The sequence below is a fragment of the Lissotriton helveticus genome, chromosome 3_1 (genome assembly GCF_964261635.1).
Source record: "Lissotriton helveticus chromosome 3_1, aLisHel1.1, whole genome shotgun sequence".
Lineage (NCBI taxonomy): Eukaryota > Metazoa > Chordata > Amphibia > Caudata > Salamandridae > Lissotriton > Lissotriton helveticus.
In genome coordinates, this window is record NC_136061.1 from 1,868,179,184 (window position 1) to 1,868,198,452 (window position 19,269).

The following is a 19,269-nucleotide window of genomic DNA, read 5'->3' on the forward strand; positions in this document are numbered from 1 at the left end:
TTATATACTGCACAAGGTCTTTACTGGGTGAACTCTAAAAAGTCGAGGTTTTTCATGATCCCTTGCAATCCTAATTTGGGCAATAACTTCAGTTTAATCCCATCTCTAATTAACTTGGCATTGTCGAGATTCTTGAAGAAGTGCTGCCTCCACATTTCAAACTGAACCTGAAAAGATAAGTGCTCTTGGACCCTTTACAGACTAGGGCATGACACAGAGACAGTATAGTTACATTTCTGGAATGGAAAACCCCAATCATTGACCAAGATGAACTCCCCAGCCCACTTTTCCTTAGTCTTGTGGTGATGTTTGCTGCTCTGGCAAACACATTTGTAAACTTTGCCTTTTGGAAACACACATTTGTTGCATGTGGAAAGCACAGTTTATGAATTGTGAAGATATATAATAATTAAATATTCCTCTTGAAATTATTGCTTCTTCCAGGTTCATAAAACTGAATTTCTCTCTAATCTATCTTTGAAATACATATTTTGTGGATTTGCAAGGACATGTTGTTAGTAAATATTTCCGCGTCTGCTTCCTAAATCAGATTTGAAAGGAATGGGTTTATCAAGTGAAAGAAATGATTTTCTAGTGGATGAAAGAAAATAAAAGCACACATGTGAAGGCAACTTCGACTGAACCAATTAACACAATGTTACATTATTCAGGCATGCCTGCCTCCTCATGCGCTTAACCAGTAGTTCACAAAATGTTTCCAGAAATACTCCTTGAATCTGCAACTGTTGCTGATCTCTTAGAAACCTTTGTGATCGTTAGTTGAAAAATAATTAATAAATGTGCATGTGTTGATTTACCCTCTCACTTGGGTGCAGATTTACCTACATTTGGAATTGATAAAGATTCCAAAGAGTCATCCCGCAAACATAAACATGCTAACTGTTTTCCAGACCTAAACCTTTCTTTTTAATACTTGTAAGTCACCCCTAAGGCAGGCCCTATATATGCTAATATGGCAGGGTGCATGATATTTAAAGGATAGTACATGTGTGCTAAAGGTTTACATGTCCTGGCAGTGAAAAATTCCTAAAATCATTTTAGACTGTAGTAAGGCTATCTCTCCCATAGACTAACACTGGACTATCTTATCACACTTAATAAGTGATAACTTCAGTTAAGGAACAGATAGAGAAATGTTTGTTCCGCTCATTTGAATTGTATGAAAAAGTTCGATTTTAAGTTACTTTTCTGAAAATGCCACTTTTAGAAAGTCGCTTTTTACTACTTAAACCAAATGTGCCTTTCTGCCAGTGTACAGGGTTGCATGACTGTGAAAGGCTTCCCTGTGTTGTGTATTCCTTGATGGCGACAAAAAGGGCCGGGGTGTAGAGGAAGGGGATGTTCCTCTACACCCCGATTACACTTCACAGGACCTTGCCTGCAGCACACAGAAAACAACCTGACACAGGCCTGCCCTTGTCCTGGTCACCCTAGACAGTTTGGAGGGAAGGTAAAGAACTGACAAGAACCAGTATGGGAGTAGGCCAAGTATTTGCCCCACACAAAGGCTGGCACTAGATACAAATGTCTCATTTGACCACTCCTGAACATATGCAAGATTCAGAAGAAGGACTGCTCTGCTCTCTGAAGAAGGAAGACTGAAAGTGCTTGCCTTGATCCTAGAATCCCCAAAAATGACTTCAAGAGCCAGTTGTCTTAACTCAGTTTGAGCGTTCCCTGAAGCTACCCTGCTGATCAGCACCAACTGAAGCTGCCTGTGCCCTGTTGCTCGCCCCTGCTAGAGGAACTCCTGACCCCCAAGAAGTATTCCCCAAGTCCTGGATCCTTGACTGAAATCAGTGTGTACTCCTTCTGTTTCACAATCAAGCTCCAGGTGAAAATCTGGAGGTTTAGGGCTCATCCCGACCGCGAGCAGGCTCCTCGCAGCAGCAACTGTCACTATGTCTCCTGAATTTCTATCAGTGATCTACTCTTCACGCCAAAGAGTGACCACCTGCATCAGTCGCCAACACGAAGATCTAGCGACAACTGCTCCTCGCACCGACATTGACCTACTTGTGGCTCCCACCAACACAAAGCTCCAGCCGAGGATCCTCACGTGGTCTCGGACTTTGAAAAGGCAAACTCTTCAGCGTGACAAACCTGGTCCCTGTATCTGACCACCTCTCCATTGCGGTGGGCTTGAGCTTGTGACTTTGACCCGTTCCACCACAACCAGATAACCTAAAGTGGCATTTTGTACTTCTCTGTGTTATTTATACCTGAACAGAAACAATTCATAGCTTCTGTTCTATTGATTGGATTGTAGTCATTTTGGTGTTAATTTATTTATTACATGTTACTCTATTTTCTACATTGACATGGACATTTTTTGTGTGTTGTGTTTTTACTTTGTTACTATTTGAATGCCACATAAATATTTTAAACATTGCCTCTGGCTGCTTTTGTGCCAGTCTACCACATGGCTAGCACAGGTTTATTTAGTGACTTTTGCGGTTCACCCTGCCAAGGATTGTGTTTATTACTTGAGTGTGGCTCTCACTCTTCTCAGCTAATAACTCACTTTCCTATATATGCATATACTAATATGTAATTTCCGCAAATAAATGCAAGTATTGAGAGGGAAGGAAGCTTGGGAAATTGGACTGGAGGCATTTAGAGGGCCCTTCATTGGTGTCAATTGTTTCTACCTAAACTGAGTCACATATCAAAAGGGGATCTGCCATATCTCCAACTAAATTCATCTCTTCTGGTGTTCCATGGGGTTTGCCATTACAATCTCTACTCTCAGAATTTCACACTTGCTCATCTGAAAGGAATCCCTAAGAAAGGATTGTTTGGCTCTTTCATGAAAATGTGGAAGCTTTATTTTGGGATCAAAGGTTGAAGAAAAGTGTTCCACACACCAGATCCAAGATCATCAAGATTTTGCCTCAATATCTTTTCATCTGCTTTTGCCATGGGACATTATTTGTGCTGTGTGTTTGGGTTTTATGTTGCTCGAAAACACTTAAACAGAGATCATTTTTCAAAGTAGAGCTGTCCTCTGTCGTAGCAAGCAATGAACATAATCTGAAGACCTCTTAAAATGTAAGAGTACCCTTGCTATTTTGTTCTGCAACCTTTGATATTTTTGGATTTGTGTTTTTGTAGATCAGTGTAAACTGTGTCGCAGTTGCCAGTCATGCTGCTATGAGGTATCTTGACAGTGCTTAATTTGAACTGGTGGTTAAAGGTAAGGACCACTGGCACTCCTTTTGGGGGCCTGCACTTATTTTTTCTCAGAGCATGAGAGAAAAAACATAGACGGGAGAAAAAAGGAGAAAGAGAGAGCAAGAAAACCGATGTCAAGGGAAGAAAGCAGGGATGAATAAAGCCTTCAAAAGTGAGATAAAGTGGCAGGGATTGTCTTACATGGACAGCGCTTTATTCGTAAAAGAATAATTGCCGGTGCCCAAGGTATGTTCGAAGCTCGTGGCTTGCACTAGCAAATGTCAGGGGTGCAGAACATACCATGGCCGTGTAGTCTGGATTTCCCCTAATGCCTCTTTTATTCACCACCTGAGACTTTCTTTATCTCTATTTCGCCTTTCAGGTTCTTTTGCATCCTTGCTTTGTTTCTTCTTTGCCACTGTGTTTCTCTTCCTCTTGATGCTCCTTTTTTGTTTTTGCCTCCCTTGCTCTGGGTCAAAGAATGACGAGGAAAAATAAGTTTCAGACTCCAAAAATGAATGCCAGTGGCAGTGGGCCCCAACTGTAACCACTGGTTCAAATTAAGCTCATGTGGTGGGCGAAAGAGGCTTGAGTTGGAATAGAGACTACACAGCCTTAATATTTAGCACAGTGACATTCGATGGGGCCGGCTGCAAGCTTCTGGGTAAAACGTGCTGCACTTATTTGTCTACAAATGAAGCAGTGGATATCGTTAGTTCCACCAAGGGATTCTTCTGCACGTTGATATGTGGAAGTCGCATCATTTAACCACAGCTTTGATCCATGGGCGGAAGGAGGACATCTTAGCATTAAACTGGACACCCACATTTTTTGCTGATTACCAGTGCGGGTTCGGGTAGGGTTGGACTTGTTAAACAGTAAAACACAATCATAAATATTGGATTTGACAGTGATGCTGTAATGTAGCGCAAAGTTTTTGGAAAAGTTGTTTTCAAGTCCTACAACAATTCTCTTATGGTAGTTTCACTTCTATAGTAGGTCTGGTCTTGCACTGAAAGGTGGAAAATAATATAATAAGCACCCGCACAAGCTGCTCTGCTCCTCCTCACGGAACAGGGGGGGGGGTTAAGGGTTAAAGAAATGCAAAACAACATTGTTTATTGCCTTGTGGAGCTTTTGGAGTATACTTACAACACTGAGGCTTAGTACAGCATATATTATCTGGGTCCACCACCTGCACTACTTCACGGTCTGGGCTGCAGGTCGGGGACTGGATATTGGGGCAGGCAACTCGATCGCACACCACCGTACCCATATTCAGAGAAGTACAGGAACAGGTGTAACAGCCGACTGGCCAGGATTCTCCAGGCTGCAAAGAAGTAAAGATTGCATGTGAATTAGACAGAAACAGAAATGTATGACACAGACGCACCCTCCTTGAGCGGATGGCAAAGGCAATATACCTGCTCTGTGGTTGTGTCCCTGAAGAGTGGCAGCCTGCCACAGTCATGGTTTTAAGGCCATAGCAAGAGCAGGTTCTAAGGAAGGCTCTGTGAACTTTTAACTAATACATCCCAATAATATAGTCTGTGTTTGTGTACAATATAGCCATACAGATGTTTGAATGGGTGGTGCTTTTATAGTTGGTACCTTCAATTTTATGGTCTGATTTTGGGGAAGGATTAACATAGACTGTGCCAAATAGCTACAGAGCCCCCCAAAACTCTTGTCGCTCGGGGCAGTCCGCCCCCTCCTTGCTATGCCACTGATAGAGGGACTCCTTATGGCCATGTCTAGTGGAGTCAGCTCTATGAAAGGCACCATAGAAATGATGTGGACTTCCATGGGGTCGTTTTTAGGGCTCATGGGGGAAAGGGCTGGATTTCAGGATTGAGGGTGGTAGTTTTAGCTCTCAGGACAGGAGGCAGGGATCGGGGTACTTTTAGGGCTGGGGGCAGGAAAGTGTTTAGTGCTTGGGAGGAAGAGGTTGGTTTTTAGGAGGGAAAGGGGTATTTTTAGACCTCAGGAGCAGGCTTGGGGGACCATTTTAGTGCTCAGGGTGGTGGGACAGTGATTGGAGTACTTTTTAGGGCTGGGGGCAGGAAAGTGTTTAGTGCTCGGGAGGAAGAGGTTGGGTTTTAGGAAGAAAAGGGGTAGTTTTAGTTCTCAGGCGCAGACTTGGGGGACCATTTTAGTGCTCAGGGTGGTGGGACAGGGATTGGAGTACTTTTCTGGTCTTTGAGAGCCATTTTAGGGCTCAGGGTGGGGGCTGGATTCAGGGTAGAATTCTGGTATGGGGGTGCCATGTTTAAAGACATTACATATATCTTCACATGTAAAAATAAGATAGAGTTTCTTTAAAATTCAAAAAGTGTATTTCTGTAACATGGAAATATTTCAACTTAGTACTTCAGATTATATCACTGCATTGAGGGCATTTATTAGAAGTGATATTTTTCAAACACAAACTATAGTTTACAAATATGACCTTACATACATTCACGCCCTCACCCATTTTCAATGACAATGCCATTAACGAGCCGAGAGGAAGGTCAGTTGTCATGTGCACTCTACAGTGGCCTAGGTTTCTATTATTCACCGAAAAATATTATAGTATTTTAAATCAAACACATGAGAAGATTTTGTACTGCGCACATCCTGAAGTCATGCATTTCATAATGCCCTTAATGTTAAAATTAAGGAGGCAAGGATCACAGAATGTGGTCATGCAGGTATTGATCAAAGGTTTTCTGGTTTCATATTTCAATTCAGCGTCTATATGGCTAGCTCTTTCTCTCCCTCTGATTTTACATCAGAAGTTAGTGATTTCTCTTTAATTCTTGGCACAAACAGAAGTTATATCAGCTCATTTTGGAGGCCACGCAACGACAGGGTGGGCCGTGGTCGCAATCAACGGCCGCTCCGTAATTGACGCTGGGGATCTCTCTGCGACCTCGCTGTGTGAAGAATGGCTTTGGGTCTCTGCGGCCGGCCTGAGGGAGGGCCTTTCTTTTTTTGCAGCTATTTGTGACCGGGCCGCAGTGGTGAGTCGCTTTCTACTTTTTCCACGGTGTGGTGACTACTGGCGTCCATCTATATGTGGGGGCTGCTAGGGATAACACTGGATATTGGGCCTAAAGCTGGCCTCTAGTTAGTGGGGCCAACTGTGTGTACGCACCTCCTCATTGCTCTCACAACTGTGCGTTTGGCCACAGCGCTTGCCTACAAAGTGCCACATTCAAGCCCACTGCCCGTGCTGAGACCATCGATCGCCAGCAGTCCTTCCCTGCCTCCTCTGCACCTGGACTTCCTTCCTCCCTACCTCAGTGCACACTTCAACTCCACCGATCCTGCAACATCCGCTGCGGAGTCTGTCCCTCCACTATGGGCCCCTGAAAGGTCACTGAGGCCGCGTACCTCACCCCATGCCTGGGAGATGTTCACCCTAAGGAACCTGCCAGCTTGATACACACTACTACTGGTGCCATTGATTTATTTGGGGTCATCGAGCCACTTGATACCTACACCGTGCCCCTCTTTCTCCAGCCACAATTACGGGGTCCCCCACACAGTCTTCTGAGAAGGAGCTCAGTGATCCCAAAGAGCACCCACTCTCTTTCGACATGACTAAGACCCCTCGTCACGGAGAGGATGAGAGCACCCAGGAGACTTCCCTTGGGCCCATGGGGGTGGATGCCCCACCTTTGGAGGGTGCTACAGTCATATTGGGTGAATTGAAGGCTACTTTCAGGTCGATTGATGCACGCTTGGACGGCATGCCTAGATGGCATGCATGAGACGCGGATCACTGACGTGGAGCAACAAATATCTAACCTTGAAGATGCTGGACCTGCAGCTGCCAAGACTGATAGACTCCTTAAAACAGTGGCCGCTAAATCCAAGGATTTGGAGGCGCGATCGGGCCATAATAATATTCGTATAGCCGGTATAGCAGAATTCACAGACACTGGCTGCTTGAACATCCAGGTGGAGCATCTACTTGAGGTGTTATTTGCAGAGAGGCATTCTCATCAGCATTTATGGTTGAAAGGGCGCACAGGCCCCTGGCTCTGCGCCCATTCCCCCGCACTCCACCACTAGTGATGTGATTCTCACCAAGCTGCTCAATTTTCATGGTTGTGATACTGTTCTTCGCCTTACCCGCGAAAATGGGCCCATTCATCACCAAGGTATGAGTTTGACATTCTTTCCAGATTTCACATCAATTGTACAAGTTGCACGCTAAAAGTTTACTGACATTAAGCACATGCTCCGAAAATCTAATGTGCATTACGTCATGTTGTACCCTGCGCTGCTGCGCATCCAGATCAACTGTAAATTCTACATTTTCGGCTCACCTGTTAAGGGCATGAACTTCTGGAGGCAACATCGTGCTGGATCTTGTTCTTCTAGTGAAAATGGCATATCTGCTTCCCCTACCTCTGGACCCAGAAATCCTGTGCTTTTCCCCCCCACTATTTTTGTCCACTTTTCCATTCGACTGTGGACGCACTGCTTCATCAAACTGCTTTACCGCTGCACTATCACTGCATTCCATGACAGCATTGAGCCGGAACTTTCTCCACTGAAGCTGATCAGGGTCTTTGCATTTTTCCTGATCTGGCTGCTCCTTTTTTCCTCAACATTTGAACTATTTGCTGTCTCCTCTGAGTGTTTGCTCCCCCCCCCCCAAGGAGTACTCCAATTGATACCTGTTTCTTGTTTGTTGACTGGCATACTGGTTCCTTGTTATCCGATATGGGTGGGGGAATGGGTTCTCAGTTTATTCTGACTATTGTTGTTAGTTATTATTTCTTTCAGGGTATTGATTATGCAATCTGCTGTGTATCTTGCATGGTCCAGATATTTGCATTTGTATTCATTGCTTTTCTCTCTGCCAGGTATGGGATCTGGGATGTTGACATTGTGATGAAAGACCTGGAATGTTAGGGAATTGACTGACCCTCGTAAGGGGTGGCAAGTGCTGTCCTACTTGTCCAGACATTCTATCGAGGTCGCTTTTCTACAAGAAACTCACTGTGCTTCACATTCTTCCAAGTGGTTTGCATCACATTGGGGGGGCAATCTTATTTCTGTGAACTACAGCACATTTTCCAGGAAATGTGCATTCTAATTCACAAGGCGGTCACACTCAGAGTGCGTGAGACTATCAGTGACCCCGAGGGCCGCTACTTGCTTGTTGCCAAAGATCTGGCTCCTAAGTCTCTCTTGATGCTCAATGTGTATGCCACTAATGTGGACCCGCTAGAATTCTTCTCTAGCATTTCCACACATATCACACCGCTCCAAGTAGACACTATGCTAATGGAGGTGGATTTTAACCTTATGCTTTGCCCAACATTGGCCTCTATTGGCACTGGTCATGTTACCAAACCACACTACATGCGTGCACTCTCGTCCCTCTCGCAAACCTTCCTCCTTGCTGATGCTTGGCACCCTCACCACATAACTAGAGGCTACACTTTCTACTCCGCTCCTCATGGGTCGTGGTCACATATTGACCACTAGTGATGGAGCAAGGACTCATAGAAAAGTGACTTGCTCGAAAACAAGCCTCTCATTTAGCTTTTAATATTGTATTAACGGTGTATTGTGTAAAATAATATGCACAACATTGGACATATTAGAAAGGGAAGATTGTCTATGTGTATTACTAATAAATAACTCGAATGAAATTCTAAAATGGCTGCTAATGGGAAAATCTGTATTTCGCATGCGTCAGCTGCATCTACGCAGTATGACAAACTGTCGCTTGGAGGGAATTTCTTGCGCTTGCGCAAATGCTATTAACATGGCTGCTTGAAAGCTCACATGCTCAGCATCTGCTTGGCCGAAACTAAAACAAGCTATTTTACTAATGCTAATGCGGGGAAAAACATTCATAAATGAATGGGATTAGAGTAGAGATAGGTAGTATACAGTAAAACCATTTATTTTCGAAATTAACATATGTCTTATTGACTCTTTTATTAGTGCGTATATTGGGCTTTTCATATGAGTCTAAAGTCTGATGGCCACCTGATCTCCGCGCATGCTTGATATGAACGAGCCGGAAGTGGTGTGACTCTTGAACACAGTCCAAGGTCGCAAAGGATACATACCCTGAGAACCAGTTTGAAGAGCTCTAAAATGAATGGGAAGACATGAAGTTTATAATTTTGTTACTAATATGATGTGAATACGGATGAGAATAACGTTTTATGAATAAAAATAAAGGGGTTGGGATTTTTAAACAATGGACTGAAAGACTAAATTGGAAAATAAGCATGGTGTACTCATCCCCCTTGCCTGTCCAATCAGAGTTCGTAGTTTCATGATATTGAAACATTATTGGGAGGTACATGAATATTGTAGGGTACAATTGAGGTAGTCTTAGTTAGTTAGTCAGACGGAGATTTGCTGAATGCTGCAGAGCTCGGGATGCTGTCGGAGCGACGAGAAATGTTGATGAAAAATCGAATGAAGAGCCACTTTATCGTAAATTAATTTACTTAGAAGAAGATCGCTGAAGAATCTCAAGGAGGAAGAGAGTGTCAGAGAGGGGTAATACGCAAGCGTCGGGGGTAGAGAGGTCATCTATCCTGTCCTGAAGCCTTTGTCGCCTGATCTTCCCCGGTGACCCTTTCCAGCTCCTTGGCCAGGGGGTTGGTTTTCACACCATCCTAGGTAATTTATTTTCTGTGTATGTGCTAATGTTCTTTTCTCTCTATCGTCTCCTTTCTGAGCATTAGTCATTGCTTGATATAAAAGTATATGTTTTGATGATTGATTAATTGAATCTTCCTTCCTATGAATGACGGAGACTGTACTGTACTTTGTAAGTGGTTCACATGAAATTAATCTAGATTAAGATTAAAATTATTTCCCGATTCTGTGGTCATTTCATCAAATGTAAGATTATTTTATGTCTTTTCACCATCAACTAGTTCAACTAATGGTCCATTGACCAGAGGAAAGAACTGTTCGATCAGTGAAAGATTAGTTGAGAATAAGAAGTGATTAATCTTGGAATGGTAAAGAATTATAAACAATTGACCCCAGCGGTTTATTACCAGGTTGTGAATGTGTGTTTATTGGCCTAGGTGAGTATATGGTATTAGAGTACCTGTTGCGGGTAAGCTGCTGAATCACTGGTATCTCACCCCTGGTCCATTACTTTCAGCTATTGAGGTTTAGCATTGTTGGAATTGGCCTTTTTTGCAGGGTCATCCCTGAACCTTTTATCTTCCTCCTGTATTTTGTCTGACCTGTTTTTGTTGGTTCTATGACTCTGGGCACTTTACCACTGCTGATCAGTTCTAAAGTGCATATGCTCTCCCTATTATAAATTGATCTATGAATGAGTGATTCCATGATTGGTTGGTTTGGTTTACTTGTCAGACCCTAGTACAGTGCACTGAGTGTGCCCAGGGCTGGTAAACCAAATGGTGCTGGTGGTCTTGCAGCACTGGTTGTAAACGTGTGTTTCAGGTCTGCCATTGCAGAGCCTGTGTGCAGTCTGGTACTGCCATGCTGACAGGGCAAGTGCACCCACTTCCCAGTCCCTAAACCATCCCTTTGCTGCATATTAGTCACCCCTATGGTAGGCCCAAGGGCAGGATGCATTGTAGGTAAAAGGTAGGACATGCCCTGATGTGTGTGGCATATCTTAATAGTGGATTACAGCCATTTTCGTTTTTCACTATTGCAAGGCTACCTGATCCCCATAGGCCAGAATGGGCAGTTTGATTATTACATTCTATAATCCTAACTGACTCAGGGAACTAGGTAGAAATTCGAGTTTAGTATGCCTGAACTCAGAATGATAAAATACATATTTTGGTGAAGTTGGTTTTAACATTCTGTGTTTGAAAATACCACTTTTAGAAAGTAGGTATTTTTTTGTCTAACCATCAAAACCTGCCTGTGCTAGGTTGTGTATTCCTTGTCTGGAGTTTGAGTGACGGGGGCTGGGGGATTCCATGCGACAGGGTGAGTCAGCACAGGCCTGAATAGAGAGATCTGCCTGTAGATGGGTGGGAGAAGTTGCACCTGGGACCTGAATAGGGCTGTGCCTTCCTTCCACAATGCCGGCTCCACCTCCTGTGGTGCGTCTGATGACCCTAGCCTACACTGTCAAAGGAAAGAAGGAGTCATGTAAACAGAATGCTCCAGGACTGACCAGAACTGGTTTGGACTAGGCAAAGGCCTCTCTGCCTTCAGAGAACAAATAAAAACTATGTACAAAAAGGGGAACATAGACCCCAGAATTTTAGATCACTTTTGGGAAACAAGAAGAACCTTTGCTGAGGAGAGGAACCAGAGAAACTAAGGAAGAGACTTTTCCTAAGCTGAGTGCTGTTTGGGGGATTGGCCTGCAGTGGTTGCCTGACTGCCAAAGAAAGGAGAAAAGACTTTGTGCTACTTTTATTCATCTTGTGAAGGATCTCCAAGGGCTTGAGATAGAGATTGCCTCCTGCTGAAGTCTCAAGGACAACAGACTACACCCACCAGCTCCCCAAGAGTTCTTTGGAAGTGCCTGCAGTTGTGTTGGGCTTTCTGAGGGACTGCGTGTCGCAAGGAGCTGGAAGCACAACTCACAAAGAAGCGTGTCGCCGCCGCAGCGCCTGTTGTCGCATCACTGAAGAAGGGTGTTGCCCCTGCAGCTGTCGCATTGGATCGCTGAAACGTCTCCCATTACCGGAAAAGAGTGTCGCCGTCGCATCAGATGCAGTTGCATCACCAGAGAAGCATGTCACAGGGCCTGTCACGGCTCAGAAGAATCATTGAGTAGCCACACAAGACACTGGGCGTGCACGCATCGTGTCGCATCAAGGAGAAGATGCCATTTTTGTTTCATTGCACCGGATCTTCATTGCATCACGGCGCTGCTAGTTGCATCACCACGGAAGCGCAGTAAGAAACCGACGCTTCACCTCCGCACGCCGAGAAGAACTGACGCATCCCCTACGCATCAGTAGGAACTCAACGCATCACTGTTCTTACGTGTAAGGAACCAACGCATCACCTTCCCTCCAACACTTTGGTTGTATAGCGTTACGCATCCACAGGTACATTGAACTCAAAGTATCGCATTTTTTCATCTTAATAGAACTAAGCTATTTCTATCATTTTTAAAGTACAGTATTGTGGATTTTTGGTGTTTGTGGTCTTGTGTTAAGTCTATATAAAAATACTTATTTTTATACTACAACTTGTGTGGGTGTCTATCTGTAGTGTTGCCACTGAGTTACTGTATGTGTTCACAAATGCTTTACAAACTGCCTCTGAGATAAGCCTGTCTGCTCGTGCCAAACTACCAAAGGGGTAAGCAGGGGTTATTTTAGGATAGTACCCCCTTATCCTGATTAGATGCAAGTATCCCTACTTAGTCAAAGGTATCTAACTCTGCCAACTAGAGACCCCCAAATCTAACAAGCATCTTCCCGAACCATGTTGCACCACTGACCAGTGCTCGACCGTTCAGTTCCCCAATATTGAACCACAGCACGCATTGTGGCACTTCCCTGCCAACGCGCTGTTGGATGATGTCTTTCGAGTAAGAGTTAGGGATACCATAGTTGTATACTTTCAAATTAATGCTGGCACCGTGCCACATCACTCCACACTCTGGAAAGCCTTTAAATCTTGTATAAGAGTGATCTGTATCACCAAACACTCAGGAGTACTCCGCTCCAGCCATCAGAAAGTTTCAGTCATTAAAACAGCATTGAAAGATCTTGATGCATGGGCCCAGGCACATGAGTCCCCCTCTCAGGTGAAATACCTTGGCAAAGACACACAGGTGTGAGTCTACATGCAGACGATAGACCTTGCCGTACGTTGGCTCGCATACATTGCCCTCCTTATCAAGCTTCTTTAATCACGCATCTCCAACTGGATGATCGTTCTTCCGTCGAATGCAGCAAGGACGTGTCCTTTGGATTTCTTGCCTACTATACTCGCCTGTACTCATCCCGCTGACCTACCACTGATGATGCACTTACTAAGTATCTGGTGGAGTTAGCCATGGTCTGGCTAAGTGAGAGGCAGCTATAGGTTTCTCGCCTCGCCTATCTCCATTGACGAGGTCTCACAGGCTATTGATGATCTGAGTGGCACCCACGCCCCCGTTCTAGATGGATTTCCTGGTATTTTCTATAAAACTTATAAACCATTGCTCATCCCCCACCTGCTTGAAATATGTGCAGAATCCCTAGAAAATGGAATCCTTCCCACACATTGAGTGAAGCTATGATTACCCTTCGTCTAAAACCTGGCAAGCCCTCGCCCAGCTGCTCTTCAAACAGGCCTCGGCCCCTGTTAAATCATGTTAATAAAATATTGGCCAAAATACTTTATCTACAAATTCTATGCTAGAGACTGCAAGTGTACATGTAAAACACCTTAGGTGTCTTCGGGGGTGTAGGAACACTATTTAAAACCTATATAAAATATAAACATTTAACCTCAACTTTGTGAGTACAGTTCCAGTGCCTACATTTGCTGCAGACATTCTGCCAGCAGTGGTGAACGTTGGTGTGTTTTTTGCCTCAGTATTTTTTCTACTCTAAGTAGCTTTCCCCATGGCAGATGCAGCCACTTTAATTGAGAAACTTGCCCTACTATGGAAAGTACCCACTTTTGCCAAATTGTCTAGCATCACCTTACTAATTTGCTGGCTGATGAGGGATGAAACCCCGAAACCGGTCCTATGATGCTTGTTTCCAGTCCAGGGAAGACCTGGCCTGGCAGATCTGACTGGACTGTTCCCATTGGGTGCAGGGTAAAGATTGGTTTGCTTAGGGCTGGGTTCAAACTAGAATGACATGGGGAGCAAAAAAACGCTGGATTTAGGCCCAGACCTCTGTACTGGGGTGAATCTATGGCATTGTTCTGCATTCTGTACATCACTTGTTGCTTTTGCATTTGTCACCCTGAGTGGCACAGGTCTGCCCAGACGTGGGTCCCGTGCTCTCCATGCCCCTGGAGTCACGCTATCCTGGCTGATGAGCGGTGAAACACCAAAACTGGTCTTAGGATGCTTGTTTCCAGTCCAGGGAGGACCTGGCCTGGCAGTTCGGGGTGGACTGTTTCCATTGGGCACAGGGTCAAGTCTGATTTGCATTTGGCTGGGTTCAAACGGGAATGACATGGGGAACAAAAAAACAATGGGTTTAGGACTAGATCTCTGTACTGGGGTGAATGTAAGGCATTGTTAATTGTTGTTTTTGCATTTGTCACCCGAGTGGGACGGGTATGCCAAGACGTGTGTCCTGTGCTCTCCATGACACTGGAGTCAAGCTATCCTGGCTGATGAGAGGTAAAACCCCCAGGGAGGACCTGGCTTGGCAGTTCGGGCTGGACTGTTCCCATTGGGAGCAGGGTCAAAACTGATTTGCATATGGCTATGTTCAAACTGGAATGGCTTGAGGAGCAAAGAACGATGGATTTAGACCCAGATCTCTGTACTGGGGTGAATGTATGACATTGTTCTGCATTCTGTCCATCAATTGTTGTTTTTGCATTTGTCACCCCGAGTGGGATGGGTATGCCCAGATGTGGGTCCCGTGCTCTTCATGGCACTGGAGTCTAGCTATCCTGGCAGGTGAGAGGTGAAACCCCAAACCGGTCCTAGGATGCTTGCTTCCAGTCCGTAGAGGACCTGGCCTGGCAGTTCGGGCAGGACTGTTCCCATTGGGCGCAGGGTCAAGACTGATTTGCATATGGTTGGGTTCAAACTGGAATGACATGGGGAGCAAAAAAGCAATGGATTTAGGCCATGATCTCTGTACTGGGGTGAATGTATGGTATTGTTCTGCATTCTGTCTATCAATTGTTGTTTTTGTTATTATTTTAATATTGTGTTACTGTGGACATATATTTTTTTATCGGTAACATTGGTTTCAATATAACTTTCAATCAAACAATCAGCATTTGTAGAGCGCATCACTGTCACCCCGAAGGGTATTTGGGCGCTGGGTGGCAAAGACTCAAATCACTGTCACCCCTAAGGGTAGTTGGGCGCTGGGGTACAAAGACTCAGTTGAAAAGCCAGGTCTTGAGTTTCCTCCTGAAGTCTGCCAGTGAGGGTGTCCTGAGGGGGGCGAGTGGGGGGGTGCTGGGTGGTGGGTGGTGGGAAGAGAGAAACGGCGGGAAGAGGTCAAGAGATAAGCAGAAAAAAGCAAAACAGTGGGCAAGGAATGAAGAGAAATGGCACAAACAGATAACAAATAGCAAGCATAGAACGCAGGGCAAGAAACGAGCGGAGAAGGCACAAACAGTTAGCAAGAAACGAGCAGACAAACAAACGGTAGTAAGCGGCAAAGCAGCAAGAGATTAGCTGACTGCAGGCAAGCTGGTCGCGGGGGGGCTCGTACAAGGACCTGCTCAATGGGCTCCTGCTGCAGTCTCTATTTAGTAGGTCGTGGGCGGAGGGTGGGGAGCTGGGTGGCAAAAGGAGGGAAACAGCAAGGAAAGGGCAAGAAACGAGCATAAAAAAAGCAAACAGAGGGCGAGAACTGAGCAGAAAAGGCAACAGGAGGACAAGAAACAAGAAGAAAATGCGAAAAGAGGGGAAGAAACGAGCAGAAAAGGCAAAAAGACAGCAAAAAATGAGACGAAATGGCTGTGCATCTGAAATCTAATCACAAGCACAGTGCAAGTGCTGTGCAGGAGAAACCTAAAAAGGCAGCATTGTAGCTTTACAAATAAATTTAGCAAAAGCACAAACTGACAAAAACTAAGGTAAGGTGATTCAACGGTCATGAAATGGAGACCACTCTTGTCAAAAATAATAAGCAAAATAGAAAAGAGGGAAAATTTGGAAAATACACCTGTGGAGTCAGAACATGTTTAAAGACAATGATTTAAAAGTGAAGACACTGAAACCAGAAATGTTGAATGCGAAACGACTGCATGTGATACAATCAAAATAGTCCAAAAAGCTCTCATAGTGCTCAAATTAATGTTATATATAAATAAAGCCTGTATCTGAAATGGGTTATGCAGGGGTGTAATCAAAAACACTTTATCAATAATAATAGAAACCATAAAAGTGACAATAATGGTGAAAAGCCGCTCGTGTGGAGTAATCTTCAATTAATGTCATGGTTTATGAGAAAGTGGAATGTGACATCAGTAGATCTGAAAAGTGAAAACAAAGTGAAGCATATATATATATAAAAGACCACCACTGCAAAGTAAGTGAAACTTCTAAAGCGATGCAGAAATAAAGCAAGAGAAGCAGTTTATAATGCTACTCACATAGCAAAAGTCAAATTAAAGCCGCTCTAGCTTCAAGAAAAAGTGGTTAAATAAAGTTTAATGCCAAAGCCCAATGCTTTTAACAGACCATGTATTACACGAAACACGAAAGTACAAATGCTGCTTTATAGCGTATTAAGAATTGAAACAAGTTGTCTGTGCAATATAAGGGAAACACGTATAAGGATGCAATGAATAAGCAAAGTGAGAGAGTGATAACGCTACTAATATGCCAAAAGAAACAACAGAACCGCTATTGTGGCAAGAAAAAGAGAGTATATAAAGCAAAATTACAAAATAAATATAAACTCAGACCAGGAATATAAATAAAGACACATTCTCTCATTTAGAGCATATTTCGAATTGAAGCTTGTGGTCTGTACTGCTACTATTGTGCGGCAAATAAACTGAAAGTGAAGAACTTAAAAGGCAAGTAAATATTTATTTTGCAGGCAATATAGTTATTAAGGGGAGTGCCGCTTACTAAAAACCATACAAACAAGAAGCTCCAGCAAAGCAGATGAAAAAACAGTACTTGGGCCAAGGGAAACTGATAAGAGAAGCACACAAGGAAAAACAGGAAATTGTATACTACAATCAATAGAAACGGAGGACAAGTAAGTTTTAAGCACAGGAACCAATGAAAAGCAAGGGCAGGATGTAGTCCCTTTTAAGATTTATATTAAATACAATAGGTTTCACAAGTTCACAAACCTAAAAACATGGAGTGAGCTGATATGGAAGTGGAGGAAGTCCAATAACCCCTGCTGCCAAGTGCAGTCGTCTCTTGATTGAAATATTGTTATCTAGTACTGCCTTTCATAGTCCGGATGTCAAACAGTTCCTGACCCCTTTGACCTGAGCGCTTTGATGCCTGAAGTGTAATGGCCATCCAATTTTCCACTTGCCAGTATTCCATAACTTCCTGGCCTGTGCATGTTTGTGCCACTGCTGTAATTTGTTACATCACTTGGGCGAAGAGATGTTAAATTGCTCTAGATGCTTTTCTGTAGGCCTGACCCCTGCAGAACCCAGAGTCTAAGGCTGGCTCATGATAAGTGTGATGAAATTGTGAAAATTATTAAATGAAAGCAGTTCATGGCATAGTATGCAAATACGGTATAATGGTTTTTGCAAATGATAAGAATAGGCAGGTGATCAATGAAAGAGAGATGCATCAGGTCCATGGCTAACTGAGTTCAGTTGTACTTACAGATGGAGTTTCCTATCACAGAACATTGTGCATGGTGATGAAGGGTGACAGTGGTTCTTGCTCTCTTTACTGTTTGACATTTTGGAGCAACATATGTCTCCAAGTGAATGATAATGTGATTGCTGGTTTGCTTTACGGCACCACTGCTGGTTGTCTGGGGGAGTGTAAGAGTCAGAATGTTCTCTGGACTGTTAATTTAAAATGATTGCTCTCTGTAACTTCACTACAAAGTGTCTGCTCACTGCTTACTCACTCAGGATACAAGTTCGGCTTCCTCAGCCATGTAGGGAACAATGTCAGGAATCTGCAAAGGATGTGTGTTTTGCTCATCCTCCCCATAGGAAAGACATACGTTATAGAGGGAAAGATCAGAGCCCACTTGAAGAGCAGTGGCCTCTGCTGCATGCATTGCACTTTATTTAGCTTTCCCCTATTCGGCGTCGGTGGAATCATGACAGTATCTAAACTTGGCTGATTTACTATGAGGTTAAATATGACAAGGAGCAGTTTCAAGCACATACTGAGGTCTTATTTAGAGGTTGGATTGAGTGGGAGATCCTCCAAATTGGGGATGTCCAATACACTTTATTCAGAGAACCACTGACACTGATGCACTTTTTATATACCACATCCTCTTAACTAAGAAGGCTGTAAATGAAGGACGAGGCCAGACCACAGCTTAGAGGGGGCTGTGTGAGTTCATGCAAATGGTAGGTGGGATGAACAAACTGGTTAACGGAGATGGCTGCGAACTGTACAACAAGAACATTCTACTTGGGCGAACGGAGAGTGGAGGTTATATTGAAGGAAGTCCAGATAAAGACCACCTGTAAAGAATAGTCGTATACTCTGCAGGTCACTAAGAAATGTTTTTATTTTACTTTACTTGCTGTGTGAATGGAAGGCAAGATGCACATATAATAAAGTTATGTTTGATGTATTTGCTGTACTGACCTGTCGGGGCAGCCCATCAGAATCCGTGCACTCTGAAAAACATACAAAAGAGTGTTAATGTGAATATCTCATACAACGTGCCATGCAAACAAAATGTGTGTGTATGTTTGAATAGATGGTGAAGAGACGATGTGTAACTGTGGATGAACAAATAGTGAATGTTTGTATGAGTAAATTGACATATGTAAAGTGTGTGTGTTTGTGGAAGGATGTATGTAAATGTGGGAGAGAGTGTTGGGTAAATTAATGGAAAGTGCTTATGGGGCGTGTCTGTTTGGGTGCTTGTTGGAGAAGTAAGGTGAGCATTTGAGTGGATTGCAGAAGAGCTTGTTGTGCGTTTGTGTGAATGGACAAAGTGTTGGTGTGCGCAGATGTGTTAGCTAGATAAAGAGGTATGTGTGTGTGTTTGGATGGATGATAAACAGATGGATGGATGTACAGATTGAAAGGCAGATAGCCATGCGTTTTGGTAGACAGACAGTTGAGCATTTAGAATATAGGTTTGCAAGTATTGATGTGTATGGGTGTATACATTGTGTGTGCGCAAAGGTGAATGGAAGGATGAGAGAGATAAAGAGAAGGGTGAGGGGAAAGTGGAGGAGAGGACCAGACAGCAGCGCTCTTGAGAGCAGGGATAGGAGGCAGATGCCCCAGCTGGAGAGCAGGCTATTCTAGAATCA

General features: G+C 43.9%; 1 protein-coding gene across 1 annotated transcript in view; it reads right to left on the bottom strand.

Annotated features, from left to right (window-relative positions):
* The window catches only part of LOC144825191 (mucin-2-like), a 1,014,272-nt gene that overhangs the window by 229,679 nt on the left and 765,324 nt on the right, over positions 1-19,269 (bottom strand). Inside the window, exons 33-34 of the mRNA XM_078684042.1 lie at positions 18,590-18,621; positions 4,348-4,525 (exon numbers count right to left, since the gene is read on the bottom strand). Of these exons, the coding sequence (XP_078540168.1) occupies positions 4,348-4,525; positions 18,590-18,621 (210 nt within the window). The remainder of the gene's footprint in view (positions 1-4,347; positions 4,526-18,589; positions 18,622-19,269) is intronic.